The sequence below is a fragment of the Semicossyphus pulcher genome, unplaced genomic scaffold (assembly GCF_022749685.1).
Source record: "Semicossyphus pulcher isolate SPU_LCO1_2020_fin unplaced genomic scaffold, fSemPul1.0.p SCAF_23, whole genome shotgun sequence".
NCBI lineage: Eukaryota > Metazoa > Chordata > Actinopteri > Labriformes > Labridae > Semicossyphus > Semicossyphus pulcher.
Window position 1 is genome coordinate 8,604,837 of NW_027211697.1, and position 19,164 is coordinate 8,624,000.

At 44.1% G+C, this 19,164-nt stretch overlaps 1 gene segment (V, D, J or C); it reads left to right on the plus strand.

Annotated features, from left to right (window-relative positions):
* The first annotated feature begins 16,471 nt into the window (after positions 1-16,471).
* LOC138602682 (immunoglobulin lambda constant 6-like) lies at positions 16,472-18,968 on the plus strand. The segment is given in 3 exon segments: positions 16,472-16,934; positions 17,727-18,326; positions 18,456-18,968. Coding segments are annotated over 2 exon segments (597 nt in total).
* The last annotated feature ends 196 nt before the right edge of the window (positions 18,969-19,164 follow it).

Consider the following 19,164-nt stretch of genomic DNA (forward strand, 5'->3'; position numbering starts at 1 on the left):
AACGTCGTAGATTTTCGAGGTTTTTTTTCCTCGTCCCATTCATTCCAGATGGGAATTTTTTCCCAGTTTTTCGCGTCTTACGACGCGAAAAATTAATATTCTGGAGATAAAAATAATAGCACACCGAGTCCGAACGAGCCGCACGTTTTGATGTATTTTTTATTTGTGTGCGCTCAAAGCTGCGGGGCAAGAAAGAAACCGAAAATTAGGGAGGAAGAATAATAATAAAAAAGAGGCGCGGTGGAGAACAATAGTGGGCTGTGCTTCGCACAGCCCACAATGGACCCCTATAGCTACGCTATAGAGGGGGCCATTGTGGGCTGTGCTGCACAGCCCACTAACTAGACAATTCCCCGTTGGGAAATCGCGAGAGTGGGCTGTGCTGCGCTGCATGTCTGTGTGCGTACATTGATAATATGATTTTTGAAAAAGAACGTTTCATTTTTTTTGTCAATGAGGATTGCCAATGCTATGATACTATACTACAATGCAATGCTACAATGTATTCATTTCACCACCTACCATTCATTCTCAGCGTCTTCATCTATGGTATTTGTCTAGACAGACACATTCTGTACTTATGGATAGCCTATAGCTTTGCTAACCCCTGTTGGGAAATTTCCTATGGAGATCTGTTCAGGCCGAGACTATAATCATGCATGTGAAATTTGAAGCTGATATAACATTGTATATGAGAGTTACTACTGGCTCTTACCAGTAGGTGGCGCCATCAGTATGAGTGAAAAATGAATATGCAGATGTGTTCAGGGCAGTACCCTCATGAAACCTGTGAAATTTGGAGCAAATCAGACAATGTATATGAGAGTTGATACAGGCTCTGCCCAGTAGGTGGCGCTATCAGTATGAGTGAAAAATGTCTATGTAGATGTGTTCAGGGCAGTACCCTCATCAAACCTGTGAAATTTGGTGGAGATTGGACAATGTATATGACAGTTTATACAGGCTCTGCCCAGTAGGTGGCGCTATGACTATGAGTGAGAAATGTATATGTGGATGTGTTCAGGGCGGTACCCTCATCAAACTTGTGAAATTTGGTGGAGATTGGACAATGTATATGAGAGTTGATACAGGCTGTCACCAGTGGGTGGCGCTATAGTATTGGTAAGGAAAGGAGTGTGTAGATCTGTTCAGGGCGGGACTCTGATCAAGCATGTGAAATTTGGTGCAGACAGGATGAAGTACAGGCGAGTTATCGCAGCCTAAATGTCATGGCGAGGCATCATGGCGAAGGTTATATGCGCCGCGCCGCCAGGGTCACGCCCTCTGTTGTAACCTGAACAAGTTTTGTCACAGACCTTAATCAAGGTCTTAAGAGTTTCCTGACATGAATTTGAGGTTAACATGTTTTACCACCTTGGAGGAGGGGCTTATATGTCACTTCCTGTTTCCAGTAGCGGGCGCTAGGCCTGATGGGAAATATTTTCATGTAATTGTGTTCAGGCTGGGACTCTTGTCATACACGTGAAATATGAAAGACCACACACACACAACTGTCCAATCAGAGTCCTCCTGTGTTGTCTGTCATCTGTATCCGAGGTGATTTGTCCAATGAGATGGCTGATATCTGTGCACTTGACACAGACGCCGGACGATCATACTCTGCTGCAGTCTCTCTGTCTGTGTGATTTACATTGGAGTGAATGGAGTAGTTGAGCGCTACTCTTGTCGGTTACAGGCAGATCAATCAAAAACCATAAGTCCAACTGATAAAGTAGACAGATTGGGAGAAAGAAGACAAGTGTGGCTACAACTTTGTGAAAAATCACTGTTCTACTGTGTAATTTGTGGCTGGGGTGAGTCACGGAAAGAGAGAATTTCTGAGAGTTTTTTGGAGTCTGAAGAATTAATTGGCCCAGCTGAGCTCGGTTGCCGCGGAGATGGTTGTCGTTACTCCCTAGCAACGACCAAAGCTGGTGTCTGTGGCAGCTGATCTGAGCGTGATTTCTGGCTCACATTTAGGACGTCAAACTACTGCCATTTCTTCCAAACCAAACATGATATCGTCAAAATTTCTTCACCATCAAGCCAGAAAGGCCTTAAAGAACACAGACAGAAGTTTTTGTGGTCCTAGCTTCTAAAATGTGGTAATAGGAGCGAGTTAAAAACAGGTGCACTTTCGAGAATCCTGGAAAATCCTCCTCCCGATTAACATTGGAGTAAATGGAGCAGTTGAGAGCTACTCTTGTCGGTTGGGGGCAGATAAATGAAAAACCGTACATCCTACTGATAAAGTAGACACATTGGGAGAAAGAAGACAAGTGTGGCTACAACTCTGTGAAAAAATCACAGTTCTACTGTGTAATTTGTGGCTGGGGTGGCGAGAGAGAGAGAGAATTTCTGAGAGTTTTTTTTGAGTCTCCGCACTCTGTCAATTAGCTCTGCACGAACATTCCGCAATACACACCCATTATAAATCCTGAATTTTTCCAAAATAACTCACCATCTTTAAAGGCTCACCGTTCAAAAACGAAACATCGTAGGGAAAAAGTTCAAATACAACTTAAATAGACAAGACCCGTGCCTACATTTTAAAGTTTGAATGGTGTTTCTAGGTGAACGTAGGCCAGAGCAGGAGATGTTTGAAAAACGTGGCAGATTTGTGCGTTTTTTGGACCTCGTCCCATTCATTCCAGATGGGAAATTTGTGGCAGTTTTTCGCGTCTTACGACGCGAAAAATTAATATTCTGGAGATAAAAATAATAGCACACCGAGTCCGAACGAGCCGCACGTTTTGATGTATTTTTTATTTGTGTGCGCTCAAAGCTGCGGGGCTTCGCACAGCCCACAATGGACCCCTATAGCTACGCTATAGAGGGGGCCATTGTGGGCCGTGCTGCACAGCCCACTAACTAGACAATTCCCCGTTGGGAAATCGCGAGAGTGGGCTGTGCTGCGCTGCATGTCTGTGTGCGTACATTGATAATATGATAACATTTAGACACATTCTGTACTTATGGATAGCCTATAGCTTTGCTAACCCCTGTTGGGAAATTTCCTATGGAGATCTGTTCAGGCCGAGACTAGAATCATGCATGTGAAATTTGAAGCTGATATAACATTGTATGTAACAGGTAGTACTGGCTCTTGCCAGTAGGTGGCGCTAAGAGTATGAGCGAAAAATGATTATGTAGAACTGTTCAGTCCGACACTGTAATCATACATGGGAAATTTCAAGCTGATTGAACATTGTATATGAGAGTTACTACTGGCTCTTACCAGTAGGTGGCGCTGTGACTATGAGTGAAAAATGAATATGCAGATGTGTTCAGGGCAGTACCCTCATGAAACCTGTGAAATTTGGAGCAAATCAGACAATGTATATGACAGTTTATACAGGCTCTGCCCAGTAGGTGGCGCTATGACTATGAGTGAGAAATGTATATGTAGATGTGTTCAGGGCGGTACCCTCATCAAACTTGTGAAATTTGGTGGAGATTGGACAATGTATATGAGAGTTGATACAGGCTGTCACCAGTGGGTGGCGCTATAGTATTGGTAAGGAAAGGAGTGTGTAGATCTGTTCAGGGCGGGACTCTGATCAAGCATGTGAAATTTGGTGCAGACAGGATGAAGTACAGGCGAGTTATCGCAGCCTAAATGTCATGGCGAGGCATCATGGCGAAGGTTATATGCGCCGCGCCGCCAGGGTCACGCCCTCTGTTGTAACCTGAACAAGTTTTGTCACAGACCTTAATCAAGGTCTTAAGAGTTTCCCGACATGAATTTGAGGTTAACATGTTTTACCACCTTGGAGGAGGGGCTTGTAGAGTAAAATATGTCACTTCCTGTTTCCAGTAGCGGGCGCTAGGCCTGATGGGAAATATGTTCATGTAATTGTGATCAGGCTGGGACTCTTGTCATACACGTGAAATATGAAAAACCACACACACACAACTGTCCAATCAGAGTCCTCCTGTGTTGTCTGTCATCTGTATCCGAGGTGATTTGTCAAATGAGATCGATCAGCGCGGAGCAGAAGGTTATATCATGGCAGAAAAAACCACACACACACAACTGTCCAATCAGAGTCCTCCTGTGTTGTCTGTCATCTGTATCCGAGGGGATTTGTCAAATGAGATGGCTGATATCTGTGCACTTGACACAGACGCCGGACGATCATACTCTGCTGCAGTCTGTCTGTCTGTGTGATTTACATTGGAGTGAATGGAGCAGTTGAGCGCTACTCTTGTCGGTTACAGGCAGATCAATCAAAAACCATAAGTCCTACTGATAAAGTAGACAGATTGGGAGAAAGAAGACAAGTGTGGCTACAACTTTGTGAAAAATCACTGTTCTACTGTGTAATTTGTGGCTGGGGTGAGTCACGGAAAGAGAGAATTTCTGAGAGTTTTTTGGAGTCTGAAGAATTAATTGGCCCAGCTGAGCTCGGTTGCCGCGGAGATGGTTGTCGTTACTCCCTAGCAACGACCAAAGCTGGTGTCTGTGGCAGCTGATTTGAGCGTGATTTCTGGCTCACATTTAGGATGTCAAACTACTGCCATTTCTTCCAAACCAAACATGATATGGGCAAAATTTCTTCACCATCAAGCCAGAAAGGCCTTAAAGAACACAGACATAAGTTTTTGTGGTCCTAGCTTCTAAAATGTGGTAATAGGAGCGAGTTAAAAACAGGTGCACTTTCGAGAATCCTGGAAAATCCTCCTCCCGATTAACATTGGAGTAAATGGAGCAGTTGAGAGCTACTCTTGTCGGTTAGGGGCAGATAAATCAAAAACCGTACATCCTACTGATAAAGTAGACACATTGGGAGAAAGAAGACAAGTGTGGCTACAACTCTGTGAAAAAATCACAGTTCTACTGTGTAATTTGTGGCTGGGGTCGCGAGAGAGAGAGAGAATTTCTGAGAGTTTTTTTTGAGTCTCCGCACTCTGTCAGTTAGCTCTGCACGAACATTCCGCAATACACACCCATTATAAATCCTGAATTTTTCCAAAATAACTCACCATCTTTAAAGGGTCACCGTTCAAAAACGAAACATGGTAGGAAAAAAGTTCAAATACAACTTAAATAGACAAGACCCGTGCCTACATTTTAAAGTTTGAATGGTGTTTCTAGGTGAACGTAGGCCAGAGCAGGAGATGTTTGAAAAACGTCTCCGATTTTCGAGTTTTTTTTTCCTCGTCCCATTCATTCCAGATGGGAATTTTTTCCCAGTTTTTCGCGTCTTACGACGCGAAAAATTAATATTCTGGAGATAAAAATAATAGCACACCGAGTCCGAACGAGCCGCACGTTTTGATGTATTTTTTATTTGTGTGCGCTCAAAGCTGCGGGGCAAGAAAGAAACCGAAAATTAGGGAGGAAGAATAATAATAAAAAAGAGGCGCGAGCAATAACAATAGTGGGCTGTGCTTCGCACAGCCCACAATGGACCCCTATAGCTACGCTATAGAGGGGGCCATTGTGGGCCGTGCTGCACAGCCCACTAACTAGACAATTCCCCGTTGGGAAATCGCGAGAGTGGGCTGTGCTGCGCTGCATGTCTGTGTGCGCGTGTACATACAGATAATATGATAACATTTAGCTAACAGTCTAGACAGACACATTCTGTACTTATGGATAGCCTATAGCTTTGCTAACCCCTGTTGGGAAATTTCCTATGGAGATCTGTTCAGGCCGAGACTAGAATCATGCATGTGAAATTTGAAGCTGATATAACATTGTATGTAACAGGTAGTACTGGCTCTTGCCAGTAGGTGGCGCTAAGAGTATGAGCGAAAAATGATTATGTAGAACTGTTCAGTCCGACACTGTAATCATACATGGGAAATTTCAAGCTGATTGAACATTGTATATGAGAGTTACTACTGGCTCTTACCAGTAGGTGGCGCTGTGACTATGAGTGAAAAATGAATATGCAGATGTGTTCAGGGCAGTACCCTCATGAAACCTGTGAAATTTGGAGCAAATCAGACAATGTATATGACAGTTTATACAGGCTCTGCCCAGTAGGTGGCGCTATGACTATGAGTGAGAAATGTATATGTAGATGTGTTCAGGGCGGTACCCTCATCAAACTTGTGAAATTTGGTGGAGATTGGACAATGTATATGAGAGTTGATACAGGCTGTCACCAGTGGGTGGCGCTATAGTATTGGTAAGGAAAGGAGTGTGTAGATCTGTTCAGGGCGGGACTCTGATCAAGCATGTGAAATTTGGTGCAGACAGGATGAAGTACAGGCGAGTTATCGCAGCCTAAATGTCATGGCGAGGCATCATGGCGAAGGTTATATGCGCCGCGCCGCCAGGGTCACGCCCTCTGTTGTAACCTGAACAAGTTTTGTCACAGACCTTAATCAAGGTCTTAAGAGTTTCCCGACATGAATTTGAGGTTAACATGTTTTACCACCTTGGAGGAGGGGCTTGTAGAGTAAAATATGTCACTTCCTGTTTCCAGTAGCGGGCGCTAGGCCTGATGGGAAATATGTTCATGTAATTGTGATCAGGCTGGGACTCTTGTCATACACGTGAAATATGAAAAACCACACACACACAACTGTCCAATCAGAGTCCTCCTGTGTTGTCTGTCATCTGTATCCGAGGTGATTTGTCAAATGAGATCGATCAGCGCGGAGCAGAAGGTTATATCATGGCAGAAAAAACCACACACACACAACTGTCCAATCAGAGTCCTCCTGTGTTGTCTGTCATCTGTATCCGAGGGGATTTGTCAAATGAGATGGCTGATATCTGTGCACTTGACACAGACGCCGGACGATCATACTCTGCTGCAGTCTGTCTGTCTGTGTGATTTACATTGGAGTGAATGGAGCAGTTGAGCGCTACTCTTGTCGGTTACAGGCAGATCAATCAAAAACCATAAGTCCTACTGATAAAGTAGACAGATTGGGAGAAAGAAGACAAGTGTGGCTACAACTTTGTGAAAAATCACTGTTCTACTGTGTAATTTGTGGCTGGGGTGAGTCACGGAAAGAGAGAATTTCTGAGAGTTTTTTGGAGTCTGAAGAATTAATTGGCCCAGCTGAGCTCGGTTGCCGCGGAGATGGTTGTCGTTACTCCCTAGCAACGACCAAAGCTGGTGTCTGTGGCAGCTGATTTGAGCGTGATTTCTGGCTCACATTTAGGATGTCAAACTACTGCCATTTCTTCCAAACCAAACATGATATGGGCAAAATTTCTTCACCATCAAGCCAGAAAGGCCTTAAAGAACACAGACATAAGTTTTTGTGGTCCTAGCTTCTAAAATGTGGTAATAGGAGCGAGTTAAAAACAGGTGCACTTTCGAGAATCCTGGAAAATCCTCCTCCCGATTAACATTGGAGTAAATGGAGCAGTTGAGAGCTACTCTTGTCGGTTAGGGGCAGATAAATCAAAAACCGTACATCCTACTGATAAAGTAGACACATTGGGAGAAAGAAGACAAGTGTGGCTACAACTCTGTGAAAAAATCACAGTTCTACTGTGTAATTTGTGGCTGGGGTCGCGAGAGAGAGAGAGAATTTCTGAGAGTTTTTTTTGAGTCTCCGCACTCTGTCAGTTAGCTCTGCACGAACATTCCGCAATACACACCCATTATAAATCCTGAATTTTTCCAAAATAACTCACCATCTTTAAAGGGTCACCGTTCAAAAACGAAACATGGTAGGAAAAAAGTTCAAATACAACTTAAATAGACAAGACCCGTGCCTACATTTTAAAGTTTGAATGGTGTTTCTAGGTGAACGTAGGCCAGAGCAGGAGATGTTTGAAAAACGTCTCCGATTTTCGAGTTTTTTTTTCCTCGTCCCATTCATTCCAGATGGGAATTTTTTCCCAGTTTTTCGCGTCTTAGGACGCGAAAAATTAATATTCTGGAGATAAAAATAATAGCACACCGAGTCCGAACGAGCCGCACGTTTTGATGTATTTTTTATTTGTGTGCGCTCAAAGCTGCGGGGCAAGAAAGAAACCGAAAATTAGGGAGGAAGAATAATAACTAGACAATTCCCCGTTGGGAAATCGCGAGAGTGGGCTGTGCTGCGCTGCATGTCTGTATTTGTCTAGACAGACACATTCTGTACTTATGGATAGCCTATAGCTTTGCTAACCCCTGTTGGGAAATTTCCTATGGAGATCTGTTCAGGCCGAGACTATAATCATGCATGTGAAATTTGAAGCTGATATAACATTGTATGTAACAGGTAGTACTGGCTCTTGCCAGTAGGTGGCGCTAAGAGTATGAGCGAAAAATGATTCTGTAGAACTGTTCAGTCCGACACTGTAATCATACATGGGAAATTTCAAGCTGATTGAACATTGTATATGAGAGTTACTACTGGCTCTTACCAGTAGGTGGCGCTGTGACTATGAGTGAAAAATGAATATGCAGATGTGTTCAGGGCAGTACCCTCATGAAACCTGTGAAATTTGGAGCAAATCAGACAATGTATATGAGAGTTGATACAGGCTCTGCCCAGTAGGTGGCGCCATCAGTATGAGTGAAAAATGTCTATGTAGATGTGTTCAGGGCAGTACCCTCATCAAACCTGTGAAATTTGGTGGAGATTGGACAATGTATATGACAGTTTATACAGGCTCTGCCCAGTAGGTGGCGCTATGACTATGAGTGAGAAATGTAGATGTAGATGTGTTCAGGGCGGTACCCTCATCAAACTTGTGAAATTTGGTGGAGATTGGACAATGTATATGAGAGTTGATACAGGCTCTGCCCAGTAGGTGGCGCTATGACTATGAGTGAGAAATGTATATGTAGATGTGTTCAGGGCGGTACCCTCATCAAACTTGCGAAATTTGGTGGAGATTGGACAATGTATATGAGAGTTGATACAGGCTGTCACCAGTGGGTGGCGCTATAGGATTGGTAAGGAAAGGAGTGTGTAGATCTGTTCAGGGCGGGACTCTGATCAAGCATGTGAAATTTGGTGCAGACAGGATGAAGTACAGGCGAGTTATCGCAGCCTAAATGTCATGGCGAGGCATCATGGCGAAGGTTATATGCGCCGCGCCGCCAGGGTCACGCCCTCTGTTGTAACCTGAACAAGTTTTGTCACAGACCTTAATCAAGGACTTAAGAGTTTCCTGACATGAGTTTGAGGTTAACATGTTTTACCACCTTGGAGGAGGGGCTTGTAGAGTAAAATATGTCACTTCCTGTTTCCAGTAGCGGGCGCTAGGCCTGATGGGAAATATGTTCATGTAATTGTGTTCAGGCTGGGACTCTTGTCATACACGTGAAATATGAAAAACCACACACACACAACTGTCCAATCAGAGTCCTCCTGTGTTGTCTGTCATCTGTATCCGAGGTGATTTGTCCAATGAGATGGCTGATATCTGTGCACTTGACACAGACGCCGGACGATCATACTCTGCTGCAGTCTGTCTGTCTGTGTGATTTACATTGGAGTGAATGGAGCAGTTGAGCGCTACTCTTGTCGGTTACAGGCAGATTAATCAAAAACCATAAGTCCTACTGATAAAGTAGACAGATTGGGAGAAAGAAGACAAGTGTGGCTACAACTTTGTGAAAAATCGCTGTTCTACTGTGTAATTTGTGGCTGGGGTGAGTCACGGAAAGAGAGAATTTCTGAGAGTTTTTTGGAGTCTGAAGAATTAATTGGCCCAGCTGAGCTCGGTTGCCGCGGAGATGGTTGTCGTTACTCCCTAGCAACGACCAAAGCTGGTGTCTGTGGCAGCTGATCTGAGCGTGATTTCTGGCTCACATTTAGGACGTCAAACTACTGCCATTTCTTCAAAACCAAACATGATATCGTCAAAATTTCTTCACCATCAAGCCAGAAAGGCCTTAAAGAACACAGACATAAGTTTTTGTGGTCCTAGCTTCTAAAATGTGGTAATAGGAGCGAGTTAAAAACAGGTGCACTTTCGAGAATCCTGGAAAATCCTCCTCCCGATTAACATTGGAGTAAATGGAGCAGTTGAGAGCTACTCTTGTCGGTTGGGGGCAGATAAATGAAAAACCGTACATCCTACTGATAAAGTAGACACATTGGGAGAAAGAAGACAAGTGTGGCTACAACTCTGTGAAAAAATCACAGTTCTACTGTGTAATTTGTGGCTGGGGTCGCGAGAGAGAGAGAGAATTTCTGAGAGTTTTTTTTGAGTCTCCGCACTCTGTCAATTAGCTCTGCACGAACATTCCGCAATACACACCCATTATAAATCCTGAATTTTTCCAAAATAACTCACCATCTTTAAAGGGTCACCGTTCAAAAACGAAACATGGTAGGAAAAAAGTTCAAATACAACTTAAATAGACAAGACCCGTGCCTACATTTTAAAGTTTGAATGGTGTTTCTAGGTGAACGTAGGCCAGAGCAGGAGATGTTTGAAAAACGTCTCAGATTTTCGAGTTTTTTTTTCCTCGTCCCATTCATTCCAGATGGGAATTTTTTCCCAGTTTTTCGCGTCTTACGACGCGAAAAATTAATATTCTGGAGATAAAAATAATAGCACACCGAGTCCGAACGAGCCGCACGTTTTGATGTATTTTTTGTTTGTGTGCGCTCAAAGCTGCGGGGCAAGAAAGAAACCGAAAATCTGGTAGGAAGAATAATAATAAAAAGAGGCGCGGTGAAGAACAATAGTGGGCTGTGCTTCGCACAGCCCACAATGGACCCCTATAGCTACGCTATAGAGGGGGCCATTGTGGGCTGTGCTGCACAGCCCACTAATAAAAAAGAGGCGCGAGCAATAACAATAGTGGGCTGTGCTTCGCACAGCCCACAATGGACCCCTATAGCTACGCTATAGAGGGGGCCATTGTGGGCCGTGCTGCACAGCCCACTAACTAGACAATTCCCCGTTGGGAAATCGCGAGAGTGGGCTGTGCTGCGCTGCATGTCTGTGTGCGCGTGTGTGTGTGAACCCCACGTACATTGAACATATGATAACATTTAGCTAACAGTCTAGACAGACACATTCTGTACTTATGGATAGCCTATAGCTTTGCTAACCCCTGTTGGGAAATTTCCTATGGAGATCTGTTCAGGCCGAGACTATAATCATGCATGTGAAATTTGAAGCTGATATAACATTGTATGTAACAGGTAGTACTGGCTCTCGCCAGTAGGTGGCGCTAAGAGTATGAGCGAAAAATGATTCTGTAGAACTGTTCAGTCCGACACTGTAATCATACATGGGAAATTTCAAGCTGATTGAACATTGTATATGAGAGTTACTACTGGCTCTTACCAGTAGGTGGCGCTGTGACTATGAGTGAAAAATGAATATGCAGATGTGTTCAGGGCAGTACCCTCATGAAACCTGTCAAATTTGGAGCAAATCAGACAATGTATATGAGAGTTGATACAGGCTCTGCCCAGTAGGTGGCGCCATCAGTATGAGTGAAAAATGTCTATGTAGATGTGTTCAGGGCAGTACCCTCATCAAACCTGTGAAATTTGGTGGAGATTGGACAATGTATATGACAGTTTATACAGGCTCTGCCCAGTAGGTGGCGCTATGACTATGAGTGAGAAATGTATATGTAGATGTGTTCAGGGCGGTACCCTCATCAAACTTGTGAAATTTGGAGCAAATCAGACAATGTATATGAGAGTTGATACAGGCTGTCACCAGTGGGTGGCGCTATAGTATTGGTAAGGAAAGGAGTGTGTAGATCTGTTCAGGGCGGGACTCTGATCAAGCATGTGAAATTTGGTGCAGACAGGATGAAGTACAGGCGAGTTATCGCAGCCTAAATGTCATGGCGAGGCATCATGGCGAAGGTTATATGCGCCGCGCCGCCAGGGTCACGCCCTCTGTTGTAACCTGAACAAGTTTTGTCACAGACCTTAATCAAGGTCTTACGAGTTTCCTGACATGAATTTGAGGTTAACATGTTTTACCACCTTGGAGGAGGGGCTTGTAGAGTCAAATATGTCACTTCCTGTTTCCAGTAGCGGGCGCTAGGCCTGATGGGAAATATGTTCATGTAATTGTGTTCAGGCTGGGACTCTTGTCATACACGTGAAATATGAAAGACCACACACACACAACTGTCCAATCAGAGTCCTCCTGTGTTGTCTGTCATCTGTATCCGAGGTGATTTGTCAAATGAGATCGATCAGCACGGAGCAGAAGGTTATATCATGGCAGAAAAAACCACACACACACAACTGTCCAATCAGAGTCCTCCTGTGTTGTCTGTCATCTGTATCCGAGGGGATTTGTCCAATGAGATGGCTGATATCTGTGCACTTGACACAGACGCCGGACGATCATACTCTGCTGCAGTCTGTCTGTCTGTGTGATTTACATTGGAGTGAATGGAGTAGTTGAGCGCTACTCTTGTCGGTTACAGGCAGATTAATCAAAAACCATAAGTCCTACTGATAAAGTAGACAGATTGGGAGAAAGAAGACAAGTGTGGCTACAACTTTGTGAAAAATCGCTGTTCTACTGTGTAATTTGTGGCTGGGGTGAGTCACGGAAAGAGAGAATTTCTGAGAGTTTTTTGGAGTCTGAAGAATTAATTGGCCCAGCTGAGCTCGGTTGCCGCGGAGATGGTTGTCGTTACTCCCTAGCAACGACCAAAGCTGGTGTCTGTGGCAGCTGATCTGAGCGTGATTTCTGGCTCAGATTCAGGACGTCAAACTACTGCCATTTCTTCCAAACCAAACATGATATCGGCAAAATTTCTTCACCATCAAGCCAGAAAGGCCTTAAAGAACACAGACATAAGTTTTTGTGGTCCTAGCTTCTAAAATGTGGTAATAGGAGCGAGTTAAAAACAGGTGCACTTTCGAGAATCCTGGAAAATCCTCCTCCCGATTAACATTGGAGTAAATGGAGCAGTTGAGAGCTACTCTTGTCGGTTGGGGGCAGATAAATGAAAAACCGTACATCCTACTGATAAAGTAGACACATTGGGAGAAAGAAGACAAGTGTGGCTACAACTCTGTGAAAAAATCACAGTTCTACTGTGTAATTTGTGGCTGGGGTCGCGAGAGAGAGACAGAATTTCTGAGAGTTTTTTTTGAGTCTCCGCACTCTGTCAGTTAGCTCTGCACGAACATTCCGCAATACACACCCATTATAAATCCTGAATTTTTCCAAAATAACTCACCATCTTTAAAGGGTCACCGTTCAAAAACGAAACATGGTAGGAAAAAAGTTCAAATACAACTTAAATAGACAAGACCCGTGCCTACATTTTAAAGTTTGAATGGTGTTTCTAGGTGAACGTAGGCCAGAGCAGGAGATGTTTGAAAAACGTCGCAGATTTTCGAGGTTTTTTTTCCTCGTCCCATTCATTCCAGATGGGAATTTTTTCCCAGTTTTTCGCGTCTTACGACGCGAAAAATTAATATTCTGGAGATAAAAATAATAGCACACCGAGTCCGAACGAGCCGCACGTTTTGATGTATTTTTTGTTTGTGTGCGCTCAAAGCTGCGGGGCAAGAAAGAAACCGAAAATTAGGGAGGAAGAATAATAATAAAAAAGAGGCGCGGTGGAGAACAATAGTGGGCTGTGCTTCGCACAGCCCACAATGGACCCCTATAGCTACGCTATAGAGGGGGCCATTGTGGGCTGTGCTGCACAGCCCACTAAAAAGAGGCGCGAGCAATAACAATAGTGGGCTGTGCTTCGCACAGCCCACAATGGACCCCTATAGCTTTGCTATAGAGGGGGCCATTGTGGGCTGTGCTGCACAGCCCACTAAAAAAGAGGCGCGAGCAATAACAATAGTGGGCTGTGCTTCGCACAGCCCACAATGGACCCCTATAGCTACGCTATAGAGGGGGCCATTGTGGGCCGTGCTGCACAGCCCACTAACTAGTGGAAGCAGTGGAGCTGTCATTTTTTTTGTAGACAACTGCCTTCATAGCACCAGCACTGAAAAAGAAGCCATAGCTGTCTTGGACGGACTTCACCAGCTGCTGCTTTCCAGAGGCTTGGAGATTCAAGTTCATATTACCTTATACCACTTGAGCCAAGGTCCTTATTCAGGATCCATGGAAGGAGAATATTGGCTGCGATGAACTCATTCGACAATCAGAGCTGCGAGAATGATGGCTATCCTAGGAACAATAACTTCCTATCCTTTGCCATCTGGAGGTCCAATATACCTGTCCATCAGCTGACACTGCTGATGTTGCCTGGGAACTCCACATCTTCTGCAATTACTTAGAGAGGGCATATGGCTGTGTGGCATACATGGGAGCTGTGGACAGGTAAGGCCTAATCCATGTGTCCTTTGTCTTGGCAAGATTCAGAGTTGAAAGTAGCTCTCCATGCCTCATTGGGAGCTGTGTGTTGGTCTCACTGGAGCTCAACTTGCTGACCTTCTTCAGAAAAAGAGAACAGTGCCAATTCAGTGTGTTGACCACAGTCCTGCATTGGCTCCACTCTGAATCCTACAGGTACAAAGTTTTTGTTGGAACACGGGTCTTAGAGATCCGAACCTTGACACACCTTCACAGCTGGAGATATGTTGAGTCCAATGTAGCAGATTACATTTTTATTTAACCTTTATTTAACCAGGCAAGTCATTAAGAACAAATTCTTATTTACAATAGCGGCCGGGTAAAAGGCAAAGCCTCTTGAGGGAAAGGGATAGGGGCTGAAAAGGAAATGTCAAAAGTTTAAAAGGCAGCAGCACATATCCAAACATTGACAACATGCAGTCCATACATGGTATGCAGTCTAGCACATAAGCATTGTGCAGGTAGCTAGCAGGCAAACAGTGACAGGCAAGACAAAAAAACAGCAGCTAAATGTCAAGTCGGACAACAGTAAGCAGCAAGCAGACAGAGATTTGTAGCTTTTTTTGTTTTAGGTGGAGAAGCAGCAGCATGTTTCAGTGAGAATGTCGACAATAGAGTCCTTGAAAGCTGACTTTGAGATAAAATTGTCCATTTAAAGTGTTTTTGGTAAATCGTTCCACTCTTTGGCTGCAGCAGCCTGGAATGCTGACAGACCGATTGCAGTATTTGTTTTAGGAACTTTCAAAAGAATATGGTGAGCAGAGCGGGTGTTGTAAGCAGCAGATGTAGTTTGCAATAACTGGCAGAGGTAGGGAGGGGACAGACCAAGGAGGGTTCTGTAGATAAGCACGAACCAATAAACATGACGGTGGGTGTGTAAAGATGGCCAGTTGACAGAGGAGTAAAGAGTACAGTGGTGGGTTTTGAAAGTGGCATTGGTAGCAAAACGAAAAGCAGAGTGATAAAGAACATCAAGCTTCTGTTGTGCCTTTGCATGCAGACCTATGATGTCTCTGTAATCGAGGAAGTGAAGGTGGAGCGCATTCTATACAAGAAGCCACTTTTAGATTTGACCTTAGACTGTAACCTGCTGATATGGTTTGAGAAGGACATCACACGTGGGTTGGCCCTGGAGACTCACCAACCACACCGGTGGTTCTGCTGCATTGACTTCCTCTACCAGTCAACCGACAAATGGCCTGTCATACCATCTGGAGACCTAGTGCCTGACAAAAGCAAGTTCAAGAAATCCACATTTGTTGCAACTGTGTTGGTTGACCCCCGACCTCCAGTTCCCACTGCTAGCGAGTTCTCAACCCGGAAGGAGCTTGTCAATGCTACAGCTGAGGACCTTCATGGTGCGGCCCATCCTACTAGTAACATAGCCGTTGGTGCTAGGGATTACCATGCAGCTGAGAAATTGATACTGCTTCAGGCAAAGTGGAATCCTTCCCTGATGAGGTGCGGGCTCTCAAGGACAACATGTCCATACCGACCTCATTACTCAACTCATTACACGTTCACTTGAATACGATAGAGATATTGTTCTCCTGCATTTCGGTGGCAGACTAAGATGAGCTGAGGAAATTGGAGTTGGGTATCATTCATCCCATCGTTCTGGACTCTCAGCACCCAATAATTAAGCTGCTGATAGACAACTATGACCAGAAGCTCACCAGACCAGAGAGAGAGTCCTTGCTAAGCTTTGCCTCAGCTGCTGGATCCTACCTGGTAGAGCGGCGAATTGCAAGCACTAACAGTCCTGCCACTAGTGCCGTAGGTGGCTGGCACTATTCTACTCAGCGGGAGTAGATTGTTTAAGAAAACCATGGAGAGGATCATTCTGAACAACCTCCGCCCCCTGGTGAGCTCAAATCTGGACCCCCTGCAGTTTGCTTATCAGCCCGGCATTGGAGTGGATAATGCAGTCATCTACCTTCTTCACAGATCCCTGACTCACCTGGAAAACACCAGCAGCACTGTGAGCGTCATGTTCTTTGATTTCTCCAATGCCTTTAATACAATCGAGCCTTCACTGCTCAGGGGGAAGCAAGAAGGATCTGGAGTAGACACCTGGCTGCATGGACTATCGACTACCTCACCAACAGACCACAGTATGTGATGCTTCAGGACTGTGTATCTGATGGTGGTCTCTATCACAGGGGCCCCACAGGGGACAGTGCTCTCCCCCTTTCCATTCACCCTGTACACATCAGATTACAGTTACAACTCAACATCCAGGGAGTGGACATCGAGAAGGTGGAGACCTACAAATACCTGGGTGTTTACCTCAACAATGAACTGGACTGGTCACACAACACAGACGTCCTGTACAAGAAGGGCCAAAGTTGTCTGCACCTGCTAAGGAGACTGAGGTCCTTCGGAGTATGCAGGACTCTGTTACAGACAGTTTACGACACTGTGGTGGAGTCTGCACTGTTCTATGCAGTGGTCTACTGGGGGGGAGGGAGCACAGAGCACTCCTGCAAAGAGACAAAAGTGCTTGAGAAATTCCAGCAGTGTTTAGTAATCTAAGCAGACTGATGACAGAATGAGATGTTGACAGTGAAAGTTGCTGTCAACAGGATGTTTCAGTTCCACTCCCCTCATTAGTGAGAGTCAAGAGGTTTTTGTACAGCCATGTGTACAAACTGAATCACTGTGGTATTCGGACAAGGCACCAAGCTGATTGTGACAAGTAAGTACTTTTAAACTGCTCATAAAACAAGATGGATTTTCTCTTTCTGATTCAAATTGATATAAAATAATCAATTGTAATGTTACTTATTGTGGACAATATTTAACAAGTGTTTGAGTGAATAATAGATCTAATGTTTGACATGTTCTTTGACATCAGGCTGTCTTTGAATGCAAAAGAAATTATTTCTGTAATGTATAACATACACTGTGAACCTTGATTCTGTGTCAGTCAGATAGACAGCTGCGTTCTGTGTAGCACTGGTCTGACCCAGCTCGAGCTGTTAATAACTTTTACTCATCTATTATTATTCTTCAATTAAATTACATCAAAAGACATCTTTGTTTCCCAAAGAACTTTATTGGTCTCGTCATCAGAAATTGCCACCACAAAGACGACTGATGATTTTAAGATTGTTATGTGAGATTAAAAACATTGAGAGAGAAACAGAGGGAGACTTTATGAACGTGTTTCAAACATTCAAACTATACTGATTGTTAAATGACGGAATTTTTTCACTGATGATTTTGTTGTTTTTGCTGATATAAAATGTTTGAATGGAGCCCGTTTGTTATATTTTAAGTTGAGGTAAGCCAGCAGCACGTTGTAAAGCTGGTGGTTAGCTTTTGTCATCTGACTTTCGTCTCAAATGTTTTGTGTCCCAGTGGAGAAGAAGGCCAGCAGGAAAAGATGTTGTGTTCTCGTTGGATGGGCAGGAATGAGTCACTTTTTCTCCCTTTGCCACCTTTTTTTAACCCGATCTGTTCCAATATCTCATCTTCCTTCTTATAGAAACTGTCCTGCCTGCTCCCAAAACGGCTGATATTGTGTTTTTACTGGATGGCTCAATTAACTTGGGCAAGGCCAACTTCAATGAAGCGATCATCTTCATCACCAACCTAGTGGATCTGTTTTTCAATGAGAGAGATGACCTGCAGATTGGTCTGGCACATTATGCTACAGATGTGACTGACGTCTTCTACCTCAGCACCTACAAAAACAGGCAGGACATTGTCGAAGCCATCGGCCGAGCAGAGTACAAAGGTGGACCGAGAATCAATACTGGCGCAGCTATACGCCACGTTCAAAATGTGTACTTTACCAAAGAAAAAGGCAGTAGAATGGATGAGGGCACTCCTCAGATCCTGATGGTTGTCACCGGAGGACGCTCAGCTGATGATGGCGAAAGGGCAGCCCTTGGTCTGAAGAATAAAGGAGTGAGGATCTTTGCGGTAGGAGTGGGAGACACTGAGAATGAGTTAGAAAAACTTGCAAGCGACTCCTCCACTGTTGCTCGATCAACAAATATCCAGGAACTTTCAGAGCTTAATGAGCAGATCCTGGAGACTTTGGATGATGAAGTGAAGAGAAAGCTGAACTCAAACTTAACAGGTGAGCCATAATTATTACACTAAGTTGTAAAGTTGGAGGTTGGTATACATATATATGTGTGAATATATAGATCTGTATGTATTGACGTCATTTCTAGTTATTTGATGGATGTGCTTTGTGTATTTTCAGGCTCCAGCCTCCCTCCTCCCGTCCTCACAGTCTTCCCTCCGTCCAGTGCTGAGCTCCAGTCCGACAAAGCCTCTCTGCTCTGTCTGTCCAGTCAGTCTGTGCCTTTTGCAGATGTGAGCTGGTTGGCTGCTGGGAGTCCAGTGAGCAGTGGGATCTCTACCAGCACCGCTGTTCAGCAACCGGACCAGACGTTCCACATCAGCAGCTATCTGTCCATCCAGACGTCCGACTGGAACATGGACAAAGTTTACACATGTAAAGTGTCTTTGGGCTCCCAGACTTCAGAGAAAAACATCGGCAAGTCCCACTGCACTGAAGAAGAGTAGAGGAGCAGAATGAGCCTTTCTAATCTGCTTCTTTACTGTTTGTGCTGTTTGCTCATTACAAGGTTCACATGTTAGAAAAGATGTGTCTGCATGCTTGTAATACATGTTGTGACAGTTAGGTGGAGGTGTTGTATCAGCTTTGCAACTGCTGCTTTTCTCAACAATCATTCAATAAAAAACTATTTGTGACCAAGAGAGAATTTTTTATTTATTTGCACACATAAAAAAAAGTTTGAATTTTTAATATTTCAGTTAATTAATCAAAAAGGCACAGAAAGCAATTTAATTCTCAATCAGTCTTATATTACTATGCATCAGTTTTTTTAAAAGAATGAAACCTTGTACTTTGTTGTACCTTTGCAATAATAGCACAGCAGAGAGCA